This window comes from Ictidomys tridecemlineatus, chromosome 6 (genome assembly GCF_052094955.1).
Source record: "Ictidomys tridecemlineatus isolate mIctTri1 chromosome 6, mIctTri1.hap1, whole genome shotgun sequence".
NCBI classification, from domain to species: Eukaryota; Metazoa; Chordata; class Mammalia; order Rodentia; family Sciuridae; genus Ictidomys; species Ictidomys tridecemlineatus.
Genome location: NC_135482.1, coordinates 155963049 through 155986174, shown reverse-complemented (window position 1 = coordinate 155986174; position 23126 = coordinate 155963049). Strand labels below are relative to the sequence as shown.

Genomic DNA, 23126 nt, shown 5'->3' with positions numbered 1-23126 from the left:
CTCCTTATTTCAAAATCTTATCCTTTCTGCAAAGAAAACTGTCATAAAAAGTGACGTTCACATATTCCAGAGATTATGATGTGGATACCTTTGTGTGGAAGGGTTTAGGGTTGGAGGACCCTGGACCATTTTCTAGATGTCACATGTTTCCTGTTAATTAACATCTAATGCCTCATCTCCAGCGTCCTACTCATTCTTCAGCTAGCTGTATTGATCTCTTTGCTATTCCATGACCACAGTAGTACCTGCCTCGAGGCCTTTGCTACTTGACATTTCCTCTGCCCATGTGTCTCTTTTCCGGATGGCTGCACATTTACTCCTTCACACCTTTCAGATTCTCTCAGGTGTTACTTTTTAAATGTCATATTCTCTCAGGTGTTACTTTTTAAATGTCATATTCTCTCAGGTGTTACTTTTTAAGTAAAGCTTTCTTAAATTTCTTCTCTATTTTATTCCTATCTCTCTGCCTACCTTAAGGTTTTTCAGAGGACTTATATGACCTTTGGACACAATAGACATGTTTTAGTCACTTATTTTTTGTTCTCTGCTTTCCCTCACTTGGATTTTTATCCACAGCAGCATTGGCTTTTGTTTGTTTTATTCTCTGTGGTATTTCCAGAATCTGGAACTTTGTCAGCAACACAGTAGGTATTCAACAGGTATCTGTTACATAAATGAATGAATGAGTCTTCTTTATTGTCCTTGAAATGAACTTTCTCAATCCGTTTATGGAGTTCTTCCCTTTCTTTAAAACTATTAGGAGATTCATTCTCTTTGTCCACAGATTAAAGACAACCCCTTTTTTTCCAGTCTCATTTCCTACAACCTCTTTTGACGCCCCCTCAGCTCTGTTCACACATGGCTTCTTCCTGTTTTTTTTTTTTTTTGACTCTACCACTACTCTGCTCTGTATTATGACTGAAATATGCTTTTTTTCCCATCCACTTGTCCCTCAGATTCTCTATTCTGTCAAGTCTCTCATCCTCCTTAGGCAGAAGTAACCTCTGTCTCTCATCTGCTTTCATGACACTTGGTGTATACTTCTGATATTGAGACATTGCCGTTGTATTAAACTTTATTTTTATATCCCCAATTAATACTTGAACTTTTTGAGTCTGGGTCTTGTTTATTCTTTTATTCTTATTTCCCAGGCTAGTTGGTACCTGGCACATAGTAGACACTTAAATCTTTGATGAATGAATGAATCAATGAATTTGTTAAATAATTACTTATTAGCTGATCACCCCTATATTTTTCTCTTGACTTGTGATCTCAACAGGAGAAAGAAAGGTTATTTTATTAATTTCTGATAAGATCTTTTATATTTTTAAGATGGGTACTAATAATCATGTTAATATATAAAATCCTTTTTGGTATGCTTTTAAATTGCATAATCATGGTAACTAATGCTTCTTATTCTCATCCTATTTTCTACAGATAAAACTGTAGTTAGAAATTTGATATTATGAATGTTAAATACATTAGGAATTTTAAATTAAAGTATACTCTCAATTTTTAATCAAAAATATGAGAACAGAAATTACTAGACTCTCTATTCAACACGTAAATGGCTCAACAGATAGCTTAGTTCTGATTTTTTTCAACACTGCATATTATTGCAGAACATTTTGGTTCCATCAACTGAAGGAGTTGTTATTCTTCAAATTCATGAGAAATCCTCACTGATCACTAGAATTAAATGTGAAGTCTGAACTCTGTGTTATGCTTAGAATGAGATTAAAATGTTATATCCTAGAAAGTTACCTGAGGGTTTAATAAGATTCTTGTCATCAGAAGCCTCTGTTGGGAGTTTAAACTTTTTCTTGATTAAAATAGGAAAATTTCATCGTGCTAGATATTAAGGATGGGGATTTCTAAGTTATTTCTAGCCTCTGATACTTTCAGCCATACTGGCTGAATCTTATCCTTAGTTCCTCTCAGTTGGAAAGTCCTTTGAGATACTTGTTGCATCCTTTCTCTTCATGTTTGCTGCCATAATTGGACTATAGGATTTTATCTTTTCATAGGCAGATTAACAAAGTAACTTTCTGTTTCCTGATTGTAGGCTCTCTGTCCTTCAACTACTTTACATATGGCTGCTGATTTAAGTCAGGAATTAAGCCAGATAATTTTATTCTAAAATCAGGGTACTTCTTTGCACAAAGTTCCCTTTCGTTTAGAAATAAGGTCAAACTCTTCAGAGTTCCTTTGATATTTGAGAACAAGCCTTTCAGCAGGGCTCTGTAGTAGAGCTGTGCTGATGTCCTCACAGCTTACATGAATTTGTGTTCCATTTGCTTTCATGCCTTTGTTTGTAGCAGTTCTCCTGCCTACTGGAACATTTTAAGCCACTGTAGCAGTTGTCAACTGTTCCACTTATTTTAGCATTAAATTACATGCTATTTTGAATTGAAATTTATGGTTTCTTATCTTTAAATATTGTCTCTATGTCTAGAATGCAAATTTATTGAAAACAAGGATGCACCAAATGTTTGCTTGTGAATGAGTTCTTTGAAATTTAGAACATGTTGTGTAATAGAGAATATGTACTGATAACAGTAGATCAATATCTTATGAAGCTGAAGTTGGTGAGGAAAGAAATAGTCAATAAATTTTTCTTCTTTGGGACTTACAGAGATGACCTTAGGTGAAAACTTTGAACAAGAAAATTAATGTGAAATGTGTCTTTGGCTTTCTCCCCTTATCTATTTTGAACCTTTGTTAATTTTATAGAATCTCCTTTATTAGGCCCTTTGAGCCATGTTAGTGCTCCTGTCACCTACTACATTTCACTCTTGTCTTTGGTGTGCCTTCCCAAAGGTCGAGTTGCTTCAAAAATTCTTCTCTGGTTTTCAGTGGAAATCACTGTTTTCCTAACATTGCCGATCTGAGTTGAGAATTAGGCCATTAACAATCTGGCTCATTAAAATTATGGTAATGTCTCATCCCTTTCATCTATCTTATTTTTTTTTCATTGTGAAGAGGGTAACTATTTTAATGATCTTTGCCACCTGTTGAGCACTCATATTTTTCCAACCTGTACTAAATGCTTCAAAATCTTTTTCTAATGTAATTCTCAAAACAACCTTAAAGGTAAGTGTATTATCATTGCCATTTCAAAAATGAGGAAACTGAGGCTTGGAAAGGTTAAATAATTTTGTGAAGTTCAGTTAATGAAGAGTCTGACTTATCAAACTTAAAGCCTATAAACTTTATCATGATATTATGGTATCTGCCAAGAGAATTTCAAGTTCAAGTCAGCAAATGTTTATTGAGCACTTACAATGTCCTAGGTTCAACAGGAGCAACTCTGTGAGTGGAATCTGAGAAAGTAAGAAAAGAAAAAGAAATTATTCTGACAGTAGAGGGGAAGGATTTCAAACATCAAGCTGCCACACAAGATAACAAACTGATTTACACATTTGTGGTCAGCACCCTAAAATATTCCACAACTCCTTTTCTCTGGTTCAGAAACAAGAGATTTCCTTAAAGTTCTAGGAATTTTTAGAATACCTTAAAAATTAGGGGGAAAAAAAAAGAGAAACAAATAGTCATTTGTACATAGGAATTATGTTTAAGACAGGTATGACCTCTGTTGTATAATACCCTTCACCTATTCACTCTCCTCCACCCCAATATATGAATATAGCACTTAGCACAATTAAAATAACTTGAATTGAATTGATACTTTTTATATTGAAAAAAATTGCCTTTACAGATATTTAAAATGCACATTGATTTGTTTATTTTTATTTGTAATTCATTAACAGTGCATATTTAATTTAAACTGGGCCTTATCCTTCAGGAGTAATGAATTCTGCTGTGATACCCATTTAAAGGTTGTTTAATAAGTTGAAGCAGGTCTCTTAACAGACTTTCCTTACCTTTTTGATAGGCACAGTCCTTGGCAGCATCACTTTCTACTCGACAATTGTTGCGGATTTCTCGTCGGCTGTCACAGTATCCTAATGAAAATCTTCACAATGCTATTACAAAAGCTTGTCTTTCCAGGTAACCATACTCTTCTTTCACACTGACTTCAAGTCTTTGGATCTTTGCTAAAACACAACATAAATTTAATTGATAGTCTACATTCACAGGTTCATAAAAAGTATTGGTCTAAATATATGAATATTTCAGCCTAGTCATCAGTCATTAGAATTTACTTAGTATAATATATTATGTTATTTGGGCATGAAAACAATTACAAGGCTGGGGGTGTAGCTCAGTGGTACAATATAAGCTTAGCAGGTATGAAGCCCTGGTTTTAATTCCTAGCACCAAAAAATAAAATAAAATAAAATAATAATAATAATACAAAATTTTAAACAATTTTTTTTATATTTGTTTTTTTAGTAGTAGTTGAACAAAATACCTTTATTTTAATGTGGTGCTGAGGATCGAACCCAGGGCCTTGCACGTGCTAGGTGAGTGTTTCACCAGTGAACCACAACCCCAGCCCCAAATTTTAAACAATTTTAAGAAGTATTTTACAGATGAGAAAACTGAGTTACTTGCTCAGATCACGTAGTAGAGGTCTGAGATTTGAATGCTGGTTCATAGGTCTTCAGAGCTGGGGCTTTTGTGCATTTTACTTATCACCTTGCAAATTTGCCTTGGGATTTTCCATGCTTGATAGTACTGTCCTCTTCTCTAATTTTAACAAAACTAAGATGTTTTAAGTCTACACTAATAGTTTTCATACCAATGGGAAATGATTATAAAATATTGACTTATAGAATTTTCTTACAGAATCACCTTTTCATGAAACCATTTTAAAAGAGCAATAAAAAAGATTAAGAACAATCCCAGTTAACATAAAATATCTTCTTGAATATAAATCTTATTCTTTTAAGTTGATATTAGGTCTAGTTTAATTTTTTTCCTTTTTTTATGTTGACTCACATAAAATATTTTTGAAATATTAAAAAATGGTTTATTGGATACTATATTATTTACCAAATATATTTTCACAATAAGTCCAATACTAGGTATGATCAGGAAGCATCTTTTTTTATACCTACAATATGTTTGAGTCATCCTATAAGCAGATTGGTTTGTGCTCACTGTCTCAGTAGGTACATCATGAAAATGTTAATTTATGCCACTTATATCCCTGTATTAAAGGGCTCAAATTCATTATAAGGGTCTCTCAACAGCTGCCCACACTGACAAGATGAGCTGGGTTCAAAATAGCCGGGTGCAACATTAACTAAGAAAATGGCAAGAAATCACACAACACAGAAGTAGATTTCATGTCGAGGGAAGGATGTCTCTGCAACCTTAGGGTCAGCATCTACCCTGAGCAGCACTGAAAAGAGAGCATGTACCAGGAATCTATTTTTATGGGTGGATGACCCACAAAGGAGATCCAATGGAATGTTTTTCACCAAATAAGGCAGGGGATAATGTTTCAAAGGTAAAGTCTTGCTTTGTGATGTCTTGTGGTCAGCAGATTGATTGACATCTTGGCAAATCACACTCATCTCAGGTGCTGTGTGGGATCACAGGCAGAACAGAGGAAAGGCACACTTACAGCCCAATCAGCGCACAGAGCCAGACCTGTTTTAGCTCCAATGCACATAGTTCACACATAGAGCCCATGGATGGCTCGCGACAAGGGTCCAGACAAGACATGAAAGATATAACGTGTTCTCCCTCTTAAGCCAAATCTTTCTCTCTCAAAACTAATTTTCACAGGCTGGATTTATAAGCAAACAGCCTATGAGATGCAATGTAGTGTGCACATTGTTACCCCTGGTAAAACTCTTATAGAAGGGAAAAGAAAGAAGCATTTGGATGTTCAACATCTCTAGCTATTAGATAAATGCAATTCAAAACTACTCTAAGATTTCATCTCACTCCAGTCAGAATGGCAGCTATTAAGAATATAAAGAACAATAAGTGTTGGCAAGGATGTGGGGAAAAAGCACATTCACACATTGCTAATGGACTGCAAAATGCTACAGTCAATATGGAAAGCAGTATGAAGATTCCTTGGAAAACTTTGAATGGAACCACCATTTAACCCAGCTATCCCTCTCCTTGATCTATACCCAAAGGACTTAAAAACAGCATACTTCAGGGACACAGCCACATCAATGTTTGTAGTAGCACAATTCACAATAGCTAAACTGTGGAACCAACCTAGATGCCTGTCAGTAGATGAATGGGTAAAGAAAATGTGGTATATATACACAATGGAATATTACTCAGTAATAAAAGAGAATAAAATCATGACATTTGCAGGAAAATGGATGGATTTGGAGAATAGAATGCTAAGTTAGCCAATCCCCCCAAACCAAATGCCAAATGTTTTCTCTGATATAAGGAGGCTGACTCATAATGGGGTTGGGAGAGGAAGCATGGGAAGATTAGACAAACTCTAGATAGAGCTAAGGAGAGGGAGAAGAAGAGAGGGAGTAAGGGGTGTAAGAAAAAGATGGTAGAATGAGATAAGCATCATTAACCTAAATATATATATATATATATATATATTATGAATATGAAGACATGAATGGTGTGAATATATATACTTTGTATACACCAATATAAAGCAGGGGATAATATTTTAAAGGTGGAGTCTTGCTTTGTGATGTCTTGTGGTCAGCAGATTGATTGACATCTTGGCAAATCATACCCATCTCAGGTGCTGTGTGGGATCACAGGCAGAACAGAGGAAAGGAACACTTATAGCCCAATCAGCGCACAGTGCCAGACCTGTTATAGCTCCAGTGCACATGGTTCACACATAAAATTAAAAAAAAAAAAATCCCAGTAGGCCCAGAGTGTTCTTTCAGACCCTTTTCATATGTTCTAATATTTTCATCCTTCAAATTCTATTGCTGTGATTTTTATGATAGTTATGCATATTGTCCATTATTCCTTGATTAGAGGAATTAAAAGAGAATCAATCTATTTATGGCTTAGGATAATATGAAATGGTCCTTTGTAGCTCTTTAATGTAATAGACAATTTTTCTTTTAGTTAAATTAAACTCCTTAATGTTGCAACTTGAATTTGTTTTTCCTGTGGTGTATCCAGCTAAACTGAGACTCTCCAGTGACTTTAGAGTAATTTTTTGAGACGTAACAAAAATGACTCCTTTTCTTTAACTAGAATATGAGATTTCCAACGAAAATTTGCAAAAAGTCTTCAGTCACCTATTTTTGAGTTATAAACTGAAGAAAATATAGATAGTGTAATTACCTAAACAATATTTTGTCTTAGATAGGATTTGTTATAAATATGAGATAATAGAAGTTGACACTGAGTACTAAGCAGTGTAAACAACTTTGAAGCTCAAGGAAAAACAGTAGTATGAATATGTTAGAATGAACTAGCCACACCTCCAAAATTCTATGACCTGTAAGATATAGGTGGGCAATCAAATCAACTTTCGGTTTCCTCTATTTAAGAAAAATACAAGAGTAAATCCAGTAAATAAACAACAATCATCAAAATTTGGAGAACTAATATCAACTATCTTAAAGCATCTGAGAGAGCTGAATATAGCTCAGTGGTAGAGCTTTGAGCCTAGCGTACACAAATCTCTGAGTTCAATTTCCAGTACTGTCAAAAATAAATAAATAAAATAAAGCATCTGAGGATGTTGATAACTGGCAAAATTTAACTTATTACTAATAGTCATACAGTCTACATAGAAAATGTGAGAAAATTTTTAATAAAGGTGAGAAAGAATTAAGGAATTGATTTTCATCAGATGTTTTATTTGGATAGATATTTGAGAACATTAAAAGAAGTAATTTCAGAGTGATTCCATATTTTTCCTTTTATATGAGACAGAAAACTTAAAGAATCTCTTTTAAAACACTAATATTTTTAAAACATGTTGAATTAAAGAGTGTAGAAGCCATTGAAAAACATAAGCAAGATAAACTGAAGTAAATATTCTCTGTTCACTCTGCCAAGTTAGAAATTGTGGAAAAATATAATAAAAAATAATAATTTTTTCTTATTTAAACTTGAAAGGAAGAAAATATCACAATTCAGGTATAAGAAATGAAGTAAGCTTGAGGTTGCCATGGGACCTAGCAATTCTGTTCCTGGATTTTTAGCCAAGAGAAATTTTACAATGTTCATACAAAAACTTGTACATATATGTTCCTAGCAATATTATTCGTATTGGCTGAAAAATGGAAATACACAGTAGATTGAATTGGACATAACTTTCCTATGTTCACAAATGAATATACGTTCAGTGTAACTCCACTTCATGTACAACTACAAAAATGGGAAGTTATATTTCATGTACATATGATATGTCAAAATACTTTCTATTATCATGTAAAACTAAAAAGAACAAATTTTAAAAAAGAATATTAGGGAAAAAATAGGTAAATATATGGGAAATTTAAATGTATTATGAAAAGTAAAGAAATAAAAATGAATACTAATAATAAAGGGAAATTTTTTATGGGAAATTTAAATGTATTATGAAAAGTAAAGAAATAAAAATGAATACTGATAATATAGGGAAATTTTTATGGGAAATTTAAATGTATTATGAAAAATAAAGAAATAAAAATGAATATTAATAATATAGGGAAATTTTTAACAACAAGGTGAAACCAATAGTAAACAAGAGACTATAGAAAATGGAAAAAGATGAATATTTTAGTTCTATTTTCTTTTTTTAAAAATATCTTTATTTTATTTGTTTGTTTTTATGTGGTGCTGAGTATTGAACCCAGACCCTTGCGATGTACTAGGCGAGCACACTACTGCTAAGCCACAACCCCAGCCCTTAGTTATATTTTTTAGGAAGAGAATAGAAGTATCAAATCACTTGGTAGTTGGTAATTCAAGTATGCACGCATAAATTTTGGGTAACCACAAAAAAGTATGGAAATAGATCTTATGGGATTAAAATGAACAAACGGAGAAAAACTGATATCAATGCAACATAGGTAGAAATGAAAGAAAAAAATGAGCATAAAAAATAAACATGAGATAATGTTTAAAGTTAACCAATTTCTTCCTTCCTCCTCCCTTCCTTCCTTCTTTCCTCCTGCACTGGGTGGTGGGGGAGGAGTTTGAATCCATGGGTGTTCTGCCACTGAGCCACATCCCCAGCCGTTTTTATTTTTAATTTTGAGACAGGGTCTTACTGTATTGCCAGGCTGTATTCCTACTTGAGCCTCCCAAGTAGTTTTGGATTACAGGTGTTCCCAGCTAGAAGTTAGCACAAATTCACTGTTGGAGATTAGGGTATTGACATGTGAATTTTAGAAGGGACAAAAATGTTCAGTTATAGCAAAAAGATGATGTTATTTCTGAGGTTTTCTCTTTTCACTTCGCTTTTATTAAAATGTACCTGGTTTTGATTTATTTAAAATGTATGTTACATTTCTAAAACTTTTGAAAAATTCAGAATTATCTCAAGAATGTGAAGAAGGTCCAAAATTCTATTCTTACTTCACTGTTAAAACATATTATTGAGAAAAGATACTATTTTGATAAAGAAAAAGTATTTCATAAAATCAAATAGCCAAATCCAAAATGAAACCAAAGCAAAACCAAACATCACTTAGTAAACCAAGTTTATTTTTAGTAAATCATGAATAGTTGGGAAAGTCTTTAATCTGATAAAGAATATGTACCAGAAATTTATAGCTGATTCTTTTGGCAAAACACTTGGCATGTTTTCTTTAGAATTAGAAACAGAGCAAGAATATCATCTTTCTATATTTTTAGTATGTGCATTTACCCAGGATTATATCATTGACTACACAAAAAAATCCAAAGATAATACATGTAAATTATTTGAACAAATAAAGTTTAGTGAGGCTATTTATGTACTGTACTCAGTAACATTCCTGTACTCTAGCACCTATGAATAAATCTAGTCATTGAGCATGTAATGCTTCTATGGAGAAAAGTACAAATTTTTATTGAAATTTACAAAAGAGGACTTAAAAGGGAAGCTATACCTACATGAAAGGAAGGATTCATTAGTTTAAAACTGTTTCCCCCAGAACTGAAATACAGATATAATTTAATGAAAATCCCACAAGGTTATAGTGCATTTGAAAAGCTTTTTTTTTAATTATAAAAGGAGATTTATTTGGTTAATTTACAAAATCAGAGGTTGGATAGTTCCACAGTGGCTTTCCCAGGCTGGACAGCCAGAGAATCAGTAGCTACTCAGTCCAAGAAGCTGGAGCCTCAGAACAAGAAGAACAATGATGCCACCCAGTCAAAGGCTAAAGTCCTAGAAGGTCCCCAAAGAGTCACAGGTGTGAGTCCTCATTGGAAGAAGGAAGAAGCTGGAGTCTGATGTCCACAGGTGATAGAAGCAGCAAAAAAATGCACCAGCTCAAGAATCCAACTTGCACATGTGTGTAGGCTTCCTTCTTCTCCACTTTTTGTTCCATTTGGGCCCCAAGTCTATTGGATGGTGCCACCCAGGCACCCATTTGGTTGGGTCTTCCTCCTGGATTCACTGATCCATGTGCGAATTGTTTTTGAAACTACCTTCACAGACCTTAAAGTTGACATGTAAGAATCAAATTCCAAAAACAGTGTAGGAAATTTCGAAGATTGAGCAGGGTATACTTACTCTATCAGATATCAAGATGCATTGTTAAACCGTATTCTTCATATTTATTTTGTATTTGTGTAAGGGAAGACAAATAGACTATTAGAATAAACTAGGAAAAGATGTTTTACAAGATTTACAGTCAAGAAAATATTGGTATTCAAGGGACTACAAATATTAAGGAAAAAGAATCAACCCTAAATGGGCAAAGGATGAATAGGCATTCATGAGAAGAAGGAGTAATTCAAATTGCTAATAAACATCTCAAAAGATATTCAACCTCATTACTAATAAGGGAAATGAAATTTGAAATGAAAAACAGCTACCATGTTATACTTGTAAAAACATTTTCTGTAATATCTCTGCAATTTTCTGAACTACTAAAATATTTCAGAGTTTAAAAATGTTTACTTTTTGTTTTTGTAAGTACTTCACTGCATGAAGTAGCTAATTTTTCTGGTGTTAACAGCTGACCACAATAAAACTCTATTTTGTTCTCACCTTATGACCTTTTTGAAATAGAAATGACAGTTTATCTTGTTTTTTGCATCATCTGTTGACTTTAGCAAAGCTACAGTTAGAAGTCTTTGTACTAACCTTCTCCCAAGGATAGCACAATGTCAGGAATGTACCAAAAAATTATTGGTGATAAAGTGTGGGGGTCTTTTTGTTTGTTTGTTTGTTTGTTTCGGTTTTTGTATTCTTCAGTGACTTCATTCCATTTTGAGGCAGTAAAACAGAATAGAATTTTGTTGAAATTTTTAAAACAAAAATTAACCTAATTTATATTCATAAGGTATTTTATTAAACAGACAAAAAGGTAAATAAACTACCTAACCTAAATTTATTGAACATTAAATTTATTACAATTATGCTTATTTTCTTGTAATTTTATTTCTTAAATATTTACTTTAGGAGACTGTTTAGAATTTATTTTTGGCTTTAAAAGCTGATTCAATTTTTTAAGGCTATAATTTTAAAAATTCTAAGTCTTCTGTGGTTTTCTGTTCATTCAGCTAACTAAGAGATCTTAACAATCATTTTTAAGGGCCTTTAGAAAATGTTTGGTTCCATTTATAAAACTTGGCTAAATTAAATATCTTTAAACATTTAAACCTGCATTAATAATTTTCTGTTTAACTATTTCAAACTATATTTGTAAGTAGGATAAATCATGTTATCTTAAATTACTATTTGTAAATTTAAGAATTAAAATTATAAATTTTTTTTTAGAGAGAGGGGGAGAGGAAGAGGAGAGAGAGAGAGAGAGAGAGAGAGAGAGAGAGAGAGAGAGAGAGAGAGAGAGAGAAAGAATTTTAATATTTATTTTTCAGTTTTTCAGCGTCACAACATCTTTGTTTATATGTGGTGCTGAGGATCGAACCCTGGGCCGCATGCATGCCAGGCGAGCGCGCTACCGCTTGAGCCACATCCCTAGCCCCTAAAATTATAAATTTTATAACAAATAAATTAATTTGTTACACCTTGTAAGTAAGACTGCTTGAATACACTGAGCCTCTGTTTTTTTCCTCACTCTTATTTATACCCCTCCTCCCATATTTGCTAGACTCCACTGGCTTTCCAGGCAATCTAGAAAGGTTCCAATTCATGGTCAATTTGAGGATGTGTTGACAGACCACGGTGATGTCAGGGATGATTGGAAATAGCAAACAAGTCTAGTTTGTAAGTGGGCAGTGCCAATTGAGGTAGTCTGATAGGAAGTAATGGAGATGCAACCACAGGGTGCACAGATACAGTCACTACTACCATCTAAGTCTGGGAGAATGGTGAAAGGAAGATTGATGGGGTACTAGGACCAGGGCTCAAAAAATAGGACAAAAGCCAGTTATTGGGTCTGGGAGTTAAAATGAGCACATGGTTTTGAAAAAGGCAAATGATCTAAGAGTTATGATAAAAGGTCAGCATTGTAACAGATAAGTCTGACTTGATGCTGAACTGATGAACTATTGGCACAGAGGTCTATGAATTCCCTTGCATTGCCTAGGACCAAAATGAAACAGTAGCTAAGAACTAGTGTCAGATCTAGGAGTGGAATGCTATAAGGATAGGGATTATTCCATAGCAATCCCTTTATGGACACCTGTTGCCTCTGGCACATACCACTCCATTATTAAAATTATTCTCAAACATGTTGGAACCATTATCAAAGTTTTAGAGCTGTGTAAGATCTAAATTATAAGTGGTATGTTCTTAGTGTATTTATTTGAAACACTGTATTTCCTAGTGGTTATTTTATAAAAGTATGGTACAGATAATCATGGATTAAAGATTATTTCTGTGGGCTCACTTGGGATCAAACTAGTATAACTTTATTGTGTGGGTGGGAATCTATGTTTCATGTTCCCAGCACATGATATGTTTATAATTGCTCACAATATGTTTATAATTGAAGAATGCCCCTGTCACTCACCAAATTGACAACACAGTTATAAAATATATATGGAGATACACTTTTGTATTTATTTATTTATGCTGCAGTAATAGGGATCACACCCAGGACTTCATGCATGCTAGGCGGTGCTTTGCTACTAAGTTGAATTCCTATCCCTGGAGGTATATATTTTTTAATGTAAGGAAGATCCAAGATTGATAATTATTCATTCAGTAATTTGTTAAGACTAATTCACCTCCATTGATTTGAATTTGTGACTGTAAACTTAGAGCAGTCCAAAGTATTGCTATAATATCTATTTAATAAAATTTGATAAACCAATAACAAACAATATTTATGAAGTATATTAAATCCACTTAAAAAGCAAATTATTTCAATTTTTATTCTGTAATATGTTGTTCATAAGTGAGTATGGCTAAGTACAAATGAGCTTTATTTAGTTATTAAAGGAGATCCCGCAAACATCCTTTACTTTATAAAGTATATACTTTATACTTATATATTCTAAAAATTTTGTATGCTTCGAATCTCATAGATCCAGACCAATTTCCCATAATAGGTAGTAAATACTAAAGTTGTGTGTGTTTGTACATGTGCACCCGTGTGCATTTAAAGATATTTGAGAAGCCTAATGCAGTGGCGCATGCCTGTAATCCCAGAGGCTCAGGAGGCTGAGACAGGAGGATTGAGAGTTCAAAGCCAGCCTCAGCAATGGCAAGACACTAAGCAACTCAGTGAGACCCTGTCTCTAAATAAAATACAAAATAGGGCTGGAGATGTGGCTCAGTGGTCGAGTGTCCCTGAGTTCAATTCTTAGTACCCTCCAAAAAAGATATTTGAGAATCACAGAAAACTTTGACTTTATCATCCCATTCCCCCATTCTCTGCCAGGTTCTTACCAAGCCTTGCTAGGTCAGCTTTAGAGAAAAATCTGGCAGATGCTGCAATAGAAATAACTTCCAATGATAATCTGGAACCAGACCTGGAGGATTACAAATGTAAGTATTTAATTTGTTTTTGTTTTAAGTGAAAAAATAATTATCAAACATTTGATGCTATTATTTTAATTTCAATATAAATGTTTTTAATGCATTTTGTTTATGTACTGAGTTGAAGAATCTGTTTTTTAGAAATGTGAATGCTATTTATAAGTTAAACCTTAGAATATTTACTGCATTGCAGTACATTCTTGATGGTTCTCCCTGGCCTTCAAGAGTCACAGTTGATACTAACATAATTAAAGGCTCTGAGAATCCATTTTGTAATTAACTTGTATAATTTTGACAATATATTTTTTTCCAAATATGTTTCATGATATTATCTAAAATTCTGCTTTATTTGCACAACATTTAAATATTGAAGACCACTATGGGACATGTTTGGGCAACTTTTTTAGCTTGATTCAGACTAAACTAATATTCAGAATAACATCTTATGCCTTCGTACTCCTTCCATTTCCACCTGTTGTTTGTGCTGCTTTTTTTTTCTGAGTAGCCATAAGTATAAATTTGAATTTTGAGGATAATTATTCATGAAAGTTTCCTATTCTTCAGTTAGAGCACAGCGAAAGTTTACCCATTTTTAAATGTAATTGCCTGTTTTTTAAAATTCATTTTTAATTTTTTCGTTGTAGTTGGACACAGTACCTTGATTTTATTTATTTATTTTTATGTGGTGCTGAGGATCCAACCCAGGTCCTCATCCGTGCTAAATGAGCACTCTACTGTTGAACCACAACCCCAGCCCCTGTAATTAACTGTTTTATCAAAACATTTAATGTATGACCATTTTCTAAAATAGACTACTGTGATTCTCTTTGTAGTAGACTTTTTTTTTTTTTTTAATAATGGAGGTTACCCTGAACCAAGAATTTGGTATTAAGAAAATTAGATGACGTTTTTGGAGTCAGATTATAAATTTAATATACTGATAGATCTGAATAGAAATTCAGAGTCAACTCAAAAGAGACAGAATAACTCTGGGCCTTGAAGATTCAGAGTGTTATTTGATTGAATCCATTGATATATCCAAAGAAAGACTGTCATTTCAGACAGGCCCTTCTTAGCAGTGACCCTCTTGTAGAATATAAGGGACATAAGTGTTGAGACTTTTCAAATTGACTAATACCATTCATTTTTAAAATCATCTGTCCTATAGAGAATTCATTAATTTACTTTCCTTGTTAGAGTCCATGCTTACCAAACAACCTTCTTGAGAACATGGCTTTCCATGCAGGTCCCACTCCAAATAATAAGCTTTTATGGCAAACAATGTATTATAGTTGATATGAAAGTTGCAGTTTCCATTGTGATATAATATTTTGCAATTTTATTTTCTTAGTCAGAATGTGTTTAATATTCTCCTGAAAGTTAGATTTACTCTCAGTTCTGATTATAAAATTAAGTTTGAGCCTACTAGATTTTGAGGAACTTGATAAATTTACCAAAATAATGTCATCTTGTAAAATTACTTACAAGATAGCTAGCCAGCTTTCTCCCAGAAATGTACTAGCAGCATCATTCTCTGAGTTCATATCCCCTTTTTGCTTGTCAACATTGGTTGTGTAAATTCAATTGTCCTAAAGCTAATGGACATGTTCCACAAACTAAATTGTAGGTGCTATCAGATGCTGTTTGAACCTGAAATTACAAGTGTCATCTCAGCATACAAGTATCAGAGTTGATTCACTGCCATATTCTGGCTCTGTCCCTTTATAGTTTTATATTGGGTCTATTTCAAGGTCTGGTGGTAGTAAATAAATACTAAATACTTAGTGTGATGGCTCCTGGCTTTCCTTCCCTATAGAACTTTTGAAAAAGGAAAATGGTAAAGATCTGCTATGCTCTGGCAAATGTGTAGTACCCAGTGGTACTTAAACATGTGACAGTGTAATTATTTTTAGTTTAAAATTGTTCAGAGTACTCTACAGAAGCAAGTGCTTTCCCCCATATTGTCTTAAAATATGCCTTAACATATTGAAAATAGCATTTTAAAAGATAAACAATTTGAAATATTCTTATTTGAAGTAGGAAAACAAAAGATAGGTGGATTACTTAAGGCACTGTAATTGTGTATCTGCTTGCTGGATTATTTTCCTAGGATGGAATATTATTAGGAGTCAAAAGATTAAAAATACTTGATTTGATAGAAAGAATATCAGATTAGTTTAAGTTTTATTTTAAGCTCCACTTTTACTAGCTAAGTGATTTTAAATAAATTATTTAAATTATGTTCTTGGTTTCCTCATAATTCTTGTCTCATTGTTAAGTTACTTGAAATTATATAAGGAAAAATATAAATCTCATAGTTTGTGATCTGGCACATGAAAAGGTCCTTAATAAATGACAGCTTTTATTATTGTGATCATTAATATTATAACACTATTAGTATGAATGTTATTGTTATTATTGGAAAATGTCAGTGAGCTTGAATATCTGATTACTACAGGGAATATATAAGATAGGTTCCTGACTTCAAGAAATTTAATATTATTAAATTCCTGTATTTAAAGATCTCTTTAAAGCAAAAAGAGAACAATACAATAAAAGTTATTACTGAATAACTGTATGGCAAAGGTTCCCAGTTCCTACTTCAAATAAGAATATTTCTGATACTATTCTATCAGAATCACCTGAATATTTATTTGAAAATATAGATCTTCTGAACTATTCCTGAAAATAATAGTTCAAGAGGTCCAAGGGTTTGGTTCATCTGTATTTTTTACTAGACCTTTCAGGGATTTTCTTGTGGAGTTTTTCATTAGGTTCTTCCTAAAGATGATATTCGGGGTACTTGAAAGCTTTTGAATGTGTACTTGGCTTATGTGTATATTATAATCCTGACCAGATAAATTTATGAATATGGCTTGGCTATGTTCTGGGTTGTTTTTTTTTATTTCTCAATTTTATCTATATACTATTTGCTAAATTTATTGCTTTTAAATTATCACATTTTAGAACATTATAAGCTGTATATAGTACTGTAGTGTTTAATTACCATCTTCAAGCTTATTTCTTTAGATGTTAAATTAAAATCCCTGAAGAGCTCAAGGTGTTACAGAAGCTTTCCTACATTTTATGTTGGATGGACTTATCATCTTTGGATATTATTTGTAGGATGTAGTTATGACTAATTCTCTGTCTTATGTAAAACATTCAGGTGAAGTGGTATCTGGATCACTGAGGATTGGTACTATTAGTGCACCAATATATAATACCCATGAGAAAATGAAAGTGCCTGATGTTCTTTTCTATGACAACATTCAGGTAAGAGCATCACTTTATTTACTTACATAAATAACCACTTATTGTGGTAGTTAGCTCTGAGAAATAATACTTATGTTTAATTATGTATGTAATTTTCTAAGTTAAATGCAGATGATGCAGTATGACGTGTTGAAACATCTTTTATTAAAGTATTAAAAACTTTAAAATTCTTTTTTTTCCTCCTCTGGTGAGATTTTCTTTTCTTTTTTTTTAATTGATTTTTTAAAAAAATAAATGATAGCAGAATGCATTATAATTCTTATTACACTTCTACAGCACAATGTTTCTCTCTGGTTGTATATAAAGTATGTTGACACCAATTCGTGTCTTCATACATGTACTTTGGATAATGATGTCTATCACACATTTCACCATCCTTGCTAATCCCCTGCCCCCTGCCTTTCCCTCCTACCCCTCTGCCCTATCTAGAATTCATCTATTCCTCCCATGCTCCCCCTTCCAAAGGTACTTGAAAATTGGAGGAGTTGCTGTTATCATTAGGGTTATAAATTTCATATGCACACATAAACAAATATTGTATGGCTGTACTTCAGGTTGATAAAGTAAACCCATTATTAAATTAAAAACAAACAGAACTTCTCATTCTCTTTTTTTTCTTCTTAGTGAAAACATTTCAGTAATTCAAAGAAAGTGTATCTTATACATCCTCCAATTCTAGTATTTTTCTTTTTCTTTTCTTTCTTTTTTTTTTAAGGGAGTATAATGGAGAATTTTCATCTTACAAACTAACCAATAATTATTGACTTTCCACTAAGATTCAGATATAAGTTTATACCTAGAAAGCCATATTGTAGATATTCAATTCAATTACATTATTTTCAGGGAATTGCCCTGAATATAACAGTTTTTTTTTTCCAAGTTTTCCATGAAGTGGTCCTTTGGTCCTTCCTGCCAGCCTTTTCAATTTTGTGTGTGTGTGTATGTGTGTGTGTGTGTGTGTGTGTGTGTGTATACTGGGATTGGACCTAGGGACACTCTACCACCAAACTACATCTCTATTCCTTTTTATTTTTTATTTTGAGACAGAGTCTTCCTAAGTTCCTGAGGCTAGCCTTGAATTTGTAATACTGCTGCCTCAGCTTCTTGAGTTGCTAAAATTATAAGTGTATGGCTCTATGCTAGGCTATGTATTTCTTTTATAATGAAAAAGTACTTAAAATTTTCTGTAATGCTTCATTATTATTCTGCATGTAAATCGTACATTTAATTTACAATTATGTTAGAACTTCTTACTATTTTTGCTATGTTAAGGCATTAGCAAAATTGAAGTTAAATTTATTTTTTAATCTGACATTCTACAATTCTATTTTTTGTTCAAGTATCATAATTTAAATCACTAAATTATTTTTTAATCTGACATTCTACAATTCTATTTTTTGTTCAAGTATCATAATTTAAATCACTAAATTATAATAACAATATAGAAGGTATCCAGGCAAATTCTTCTTTCTTAATAAAAATACTGGCTTAAAATTTTGAAATCTGTCCAAGCTACACTAATTATTTTTGGCATAGCAAAGGCATAACCCTGATTTGATTTTAATTATTAAGAATCAGTTAATTAATGTAGATTTTATTTTTCTTCAGAAACATTAGTGTTCTTGCATAATCAGTACACAAATAAACAGAAAATTAAATTGTAAGACAGAGGAGGGAAAAAACTCTTGCCTAATAAATAAAGACAAAAACTTGATTAGAAGGAAAATATACTATTTCTAAAAATTGATGGTATCACCCTCTGTCCATGTAATGAACAAAGAAAACAAGAAATCAGGATACTGTTATAGGTAACATTTAATTGAAAAGCTCTACAGCAGCAAGGGTTGAAAGATTTCAGAGTGTATAAGAATATAGGAAATTCAGTAGGAAAGAGGACCATTGTGCTCTTGAACATAGTGTCTATTGCCAAGGTGTTTATGATATAGACAAGGAGGGCTGCAGGGCTGCTGTGAACTTTACACAGAGCCCCTGAGGGACTTCTTGAAACCTGTCTCCAAATGTACCTCCTCCTCTAAAAGCATTATGAATTAACCACTAATGAAAAAGTTTTAGCTGTACCAATTCTAGGGACAGTGGCTTGATTAAATTTGCTCTTGCTATGTATTACTGATTCTGTTTTTGCTGCACTTCAGCTTTCAAGCAGTATGCTTCAGAGTCTTTTGCAGATTGAGGTACCATCTTGTTTTATGCCCTGTTGTTCCTTTACCACATTGCATTGAGAATGGTTTTGAAAATGTGTTCTTATATATCATAGGGCAAAGCCCTGTGTTTTCTTTATTTTTTATGTCTAGCAAATAACAAAGTGCCTGGTGCATAGCAATTGCTAAGTATATAAGTGGTGAGGGGATTAATAAAAGGATAAATAAGATTCTGAGTGTTCATGCTAAGGAATATTTTTTTCATCCAGCCACTCATTAAGAAATATTAGACTTGTATCAGTAAGGAGGAGAGATTTGAGGGAAGGAAAATTAATGGTCTCTTAATAAGCTTTAGATCTGAAAAAAAATTGTAAATATTTATTGTGGGTCAGACTTTGTCCTAAGATCTTGAGATAAAGAGATTAAAATAGTCACATGAGCAAATGCATCTTTAGAGCTCAAATTGCTCTTAATCTAATGGAAAAACAGGCAAATACACATGGTTACTTCACAGTGTGATGGAAGTATATACAAGTTACTGTGCTTTCCTTTGTGAGGTGATCATCCCTGATGATAAAGATCATAGAAAATTCGTTAACAAGACAAAGCTGGGCAAGTCTCTCAGAGACTAGCATTTGTAGAGACTTGCTTATAGGAAAAAGTAGCTCATTTAGCACAGAGTAGCACAGAGCTGAGGTTGCATATAGAAAAGTTTAAGAGATGAGCCTGATGAGTTAGGAAAGGATCAGATCATCTGAGCTTCTCAAATTAAGGAGCTGGGATTTTTTCATTGGTTTACTCACTGATGAAAGACTTTATGCACATTTGCTAACTTCGCATTCACTCTTGAATGTTGTCTAAAAGTTAGAACCAATGCAAAGAGAAATTAGTTTAGAGTTATTCTAACATTCTGGGTGAAAATTAAGAAGAATCTGAAATGAGGTAGTGAGAGTAGGGTTTAGAGTGGACACCTCACAGGGCTATTTAGAAGGTAGAATCCTTGGAACTTTGTGTTTGTTTAAAACAAAGATTCTGCCTCAGGGAGCACACAGTGTGGTGGAAAAGTAAATTGAAGAGTAAGTAGAAAATTATTCTAGATTCTTCCCATCCCTGGAACATTGTGTGAAAGAAGGAGAGTGGTAGGGGATGAGATTAAATCAGAAACATGAGAAGTACCTTTGTTTCTAAAGTATTGAGTCACTTAAAGAGTTTTGAAAAATGAATTGGCAAGATTTTGAACAAAGAAGTGATTGTATGAGAATTATAGAGAACATATTGACTCAGGGAAAGGATGAAGTTTCAAAAGCTAAATTAGCTTAAAAATTATATCTACCTACCTGTCTATGTATATAGGCCAGAGATAATAATACCCTAAATTCAAACTGTGGTAATAGCAAAGAAATAATGAATACCGTTGATCTTTTTTTTGGGAGTTGGTGGTCTTGGATTTTTTTTTTTGATCTTGATAAAAGAGAAGCAAGGTGGGCAGGGTGATTATGATAATGATGAACATTTGATCAGTCAATAGAAAATGATGTTATTAGTTATGAAAAGAAAAGGAAGAATGAAGTTGTTGAAGAGAATGTAATAAGCCAAGTTTTGGATTTGAGTATGCTGAATTTAGGAGACTGGGCAATAATCAGGGGGTGTTATTATTAGTCATCACTGAGAAATCTTTATGTTTGAAGATCAGGGTTAGCTGCAGCCATGAAATGGATGAGAGAATTTAGGTGGTGTAAGGTCAGATGTAGCTCTTCTAGCACTGATGTGTGGGTACCAACTCTGTACACAGCCCTCGCTTGGATCTTAGGTGGGTGACTGTGTACAGATAGGCATGACTTGTTCTACCCTATACTGAGACCCCAAAGAAAGCAAGTAAAAAGTTAATGGAGAGAACAAACAAAGGAACCAGGGGAAAATTATATGGAAGGAATTGCTACAACAAGATGATCTAGTCCAGAAGACTATGGAGAAAAATTATTAAAGGCAGGAAAAAATCAGGAGAGAAAGACACCTAACTGAAAGCTTAGACTTAAGAAATCATCTGCAGTGCCAAGTAAAAAAGAAGGCAAGACATGAATTATGTTGGTCATGACCTTAGCCTTGTAATGAGCATATGAAGTAGGAAGATTTAGAATAAACAATACAGATAAGAATTCAAATATAGTTTGCATTCATTTTCATTATTATGCACCCATCAAGGTGCTCCTTGCAACTTTTCTATCCATTCCTCATGCAGATTAGCCTATTTATTTCAGGAAGAATTCTGTGTTTTATGGAAATTGGTATTGACTTTTCATCTGAATTAAAATGTAAAGATCTCTGGCCTATATTACCACAGAACTCAGTTTTAAATTATTTTCTAGGACTCACTTTTATAGGGAAATCATACATCTCAGTTTATCTTAGTTTGCTTTTAAGACAGTCTCAATTTAGGCTGGGAATGTAGTTCGGTTGGCATAGTGCTTGCCTAGCATACACAAGTCCACTGGGTTCAATCCTTAGCACCACCAAAAAAAAAAAAAAAAAAAAAAAAAAAAAGATAGTTTGTACCTATTGTGACCCAGCATAATTATTAACAATGGCTGGCTCTTTATTTTAAAAATGTGCCAGAATGACAATAAGTAAATATGCTCATTTTATTTCATGCCTTGTTAAAACTTTAGCTCCTTAATGTATCTAATTTTAAAAAACAAAAACTAGCAAGATAAACATCTGGGGCTACTCATTTGTTCTCAAGGTAGGGAAATGCTTTCTTAGTTTTCCTTTCTAAGAAACAGACAGAATGAAAGTATACTAAATTTGACAAATGAAAGGAAAATTTCCTGGCTCTCTAAAAACTAACTTAAAAAATGAAAAGCAATTGACATACCAGATAAATATCTATAGATATATAAAATGTTAATATAAAAGGTTAATGCAAAAGGTTAATTTGCCTTTTTTAAAAATAGGGAACTTCAATAAGTTTAGTACTTATGAGGCTGTTATTTGATTTGATACAGAAAACCAAGAGAAAGTAATAGGGATATTAACTGTGCTAGGATGTAGTTCTTTTCCTGACCCCCAATAAACTTTTGTAACCTACTTATAGATGGCCTATTTTTTAAGATACAAAAGAGCAATGTAACTTTCTCTGTAGATATTGTGAACAACCTTAATCTTGTTCTTTTATTATATTGTGTCATAATTCAAATAAAAAACTGTGGAAGTTAAATAATATATTTAATTTCAAAGCTATATATAGTTTTGAAGGTAATGGTTAAGATGATGTCAGTCTAAAAAGTTCCATAAAAATTGCTGATTATTTTTAGAAGCCATTATGTATTTACATTAGCAAGTGTCAATTTAAATTTATATTAAATTTCAAGACAATGCTAAGTAGTTTAAATAAAAATACTTGAATTACAAAAACAACTTGAACTGGTCAATTGGTTGTACTTGCTCTAATGGGCTGTTTTAAGTTTTCAGTATCAGTGACCCAATTGGTTATGTAGTTGACTTATATGTAACTCATTAATTTTGTTTTCTTAAAAGTTAAATTACTTGAGTATTCTATCATAAAGGATGTCTTAACTTCCAAGAAGATATCTATATAGTTAACTTAAAACACAGCTAACCTGTCTGTGGTCCTTTTTTTCTCTAGCACATGATAGTGATGAAAGACATGCTCAAAGACTTTCTCCTTGGAGAACACTTATTATTGGTTGGTAACCAGGTAAGTTATGGGT

General features: G+C 32.9%; 1 protein-coding gene across 2 annotated transcripts in view; it reads left to right on the top strand.

Moving 5' to 3' along the window:
• LOC101965792 (von Willebrand factor A domain-containing protein 8) overlaps positions 1 to 23126 on the top strand; it is a 391795-nt gene that overhangs the window by 142599 nt on the left and 226070 nt on the right. For both annotated transcript variants that reach the window (XM_078015856.1, XM_078015855.1), the window contains exons 17-20: positions 3896 to 4011; positions 13866 to 13972; positions 17133 to 17239; positions 23042 to 23113. In XM_078015856.1, coding sequence (XP_077871982.1) covers positions 3896 to 4011; positions 13866 to 13972; positions 17133 to 17239; positions 23042 to 23113 — 402 coding nt within the window. The remainder of the gene's footprint in view (positions 1 to 3895; positions 4012 to 13865; positions 13973 to 17132; positions 17240 to 23041; positions 23114 to 23126) is intronic.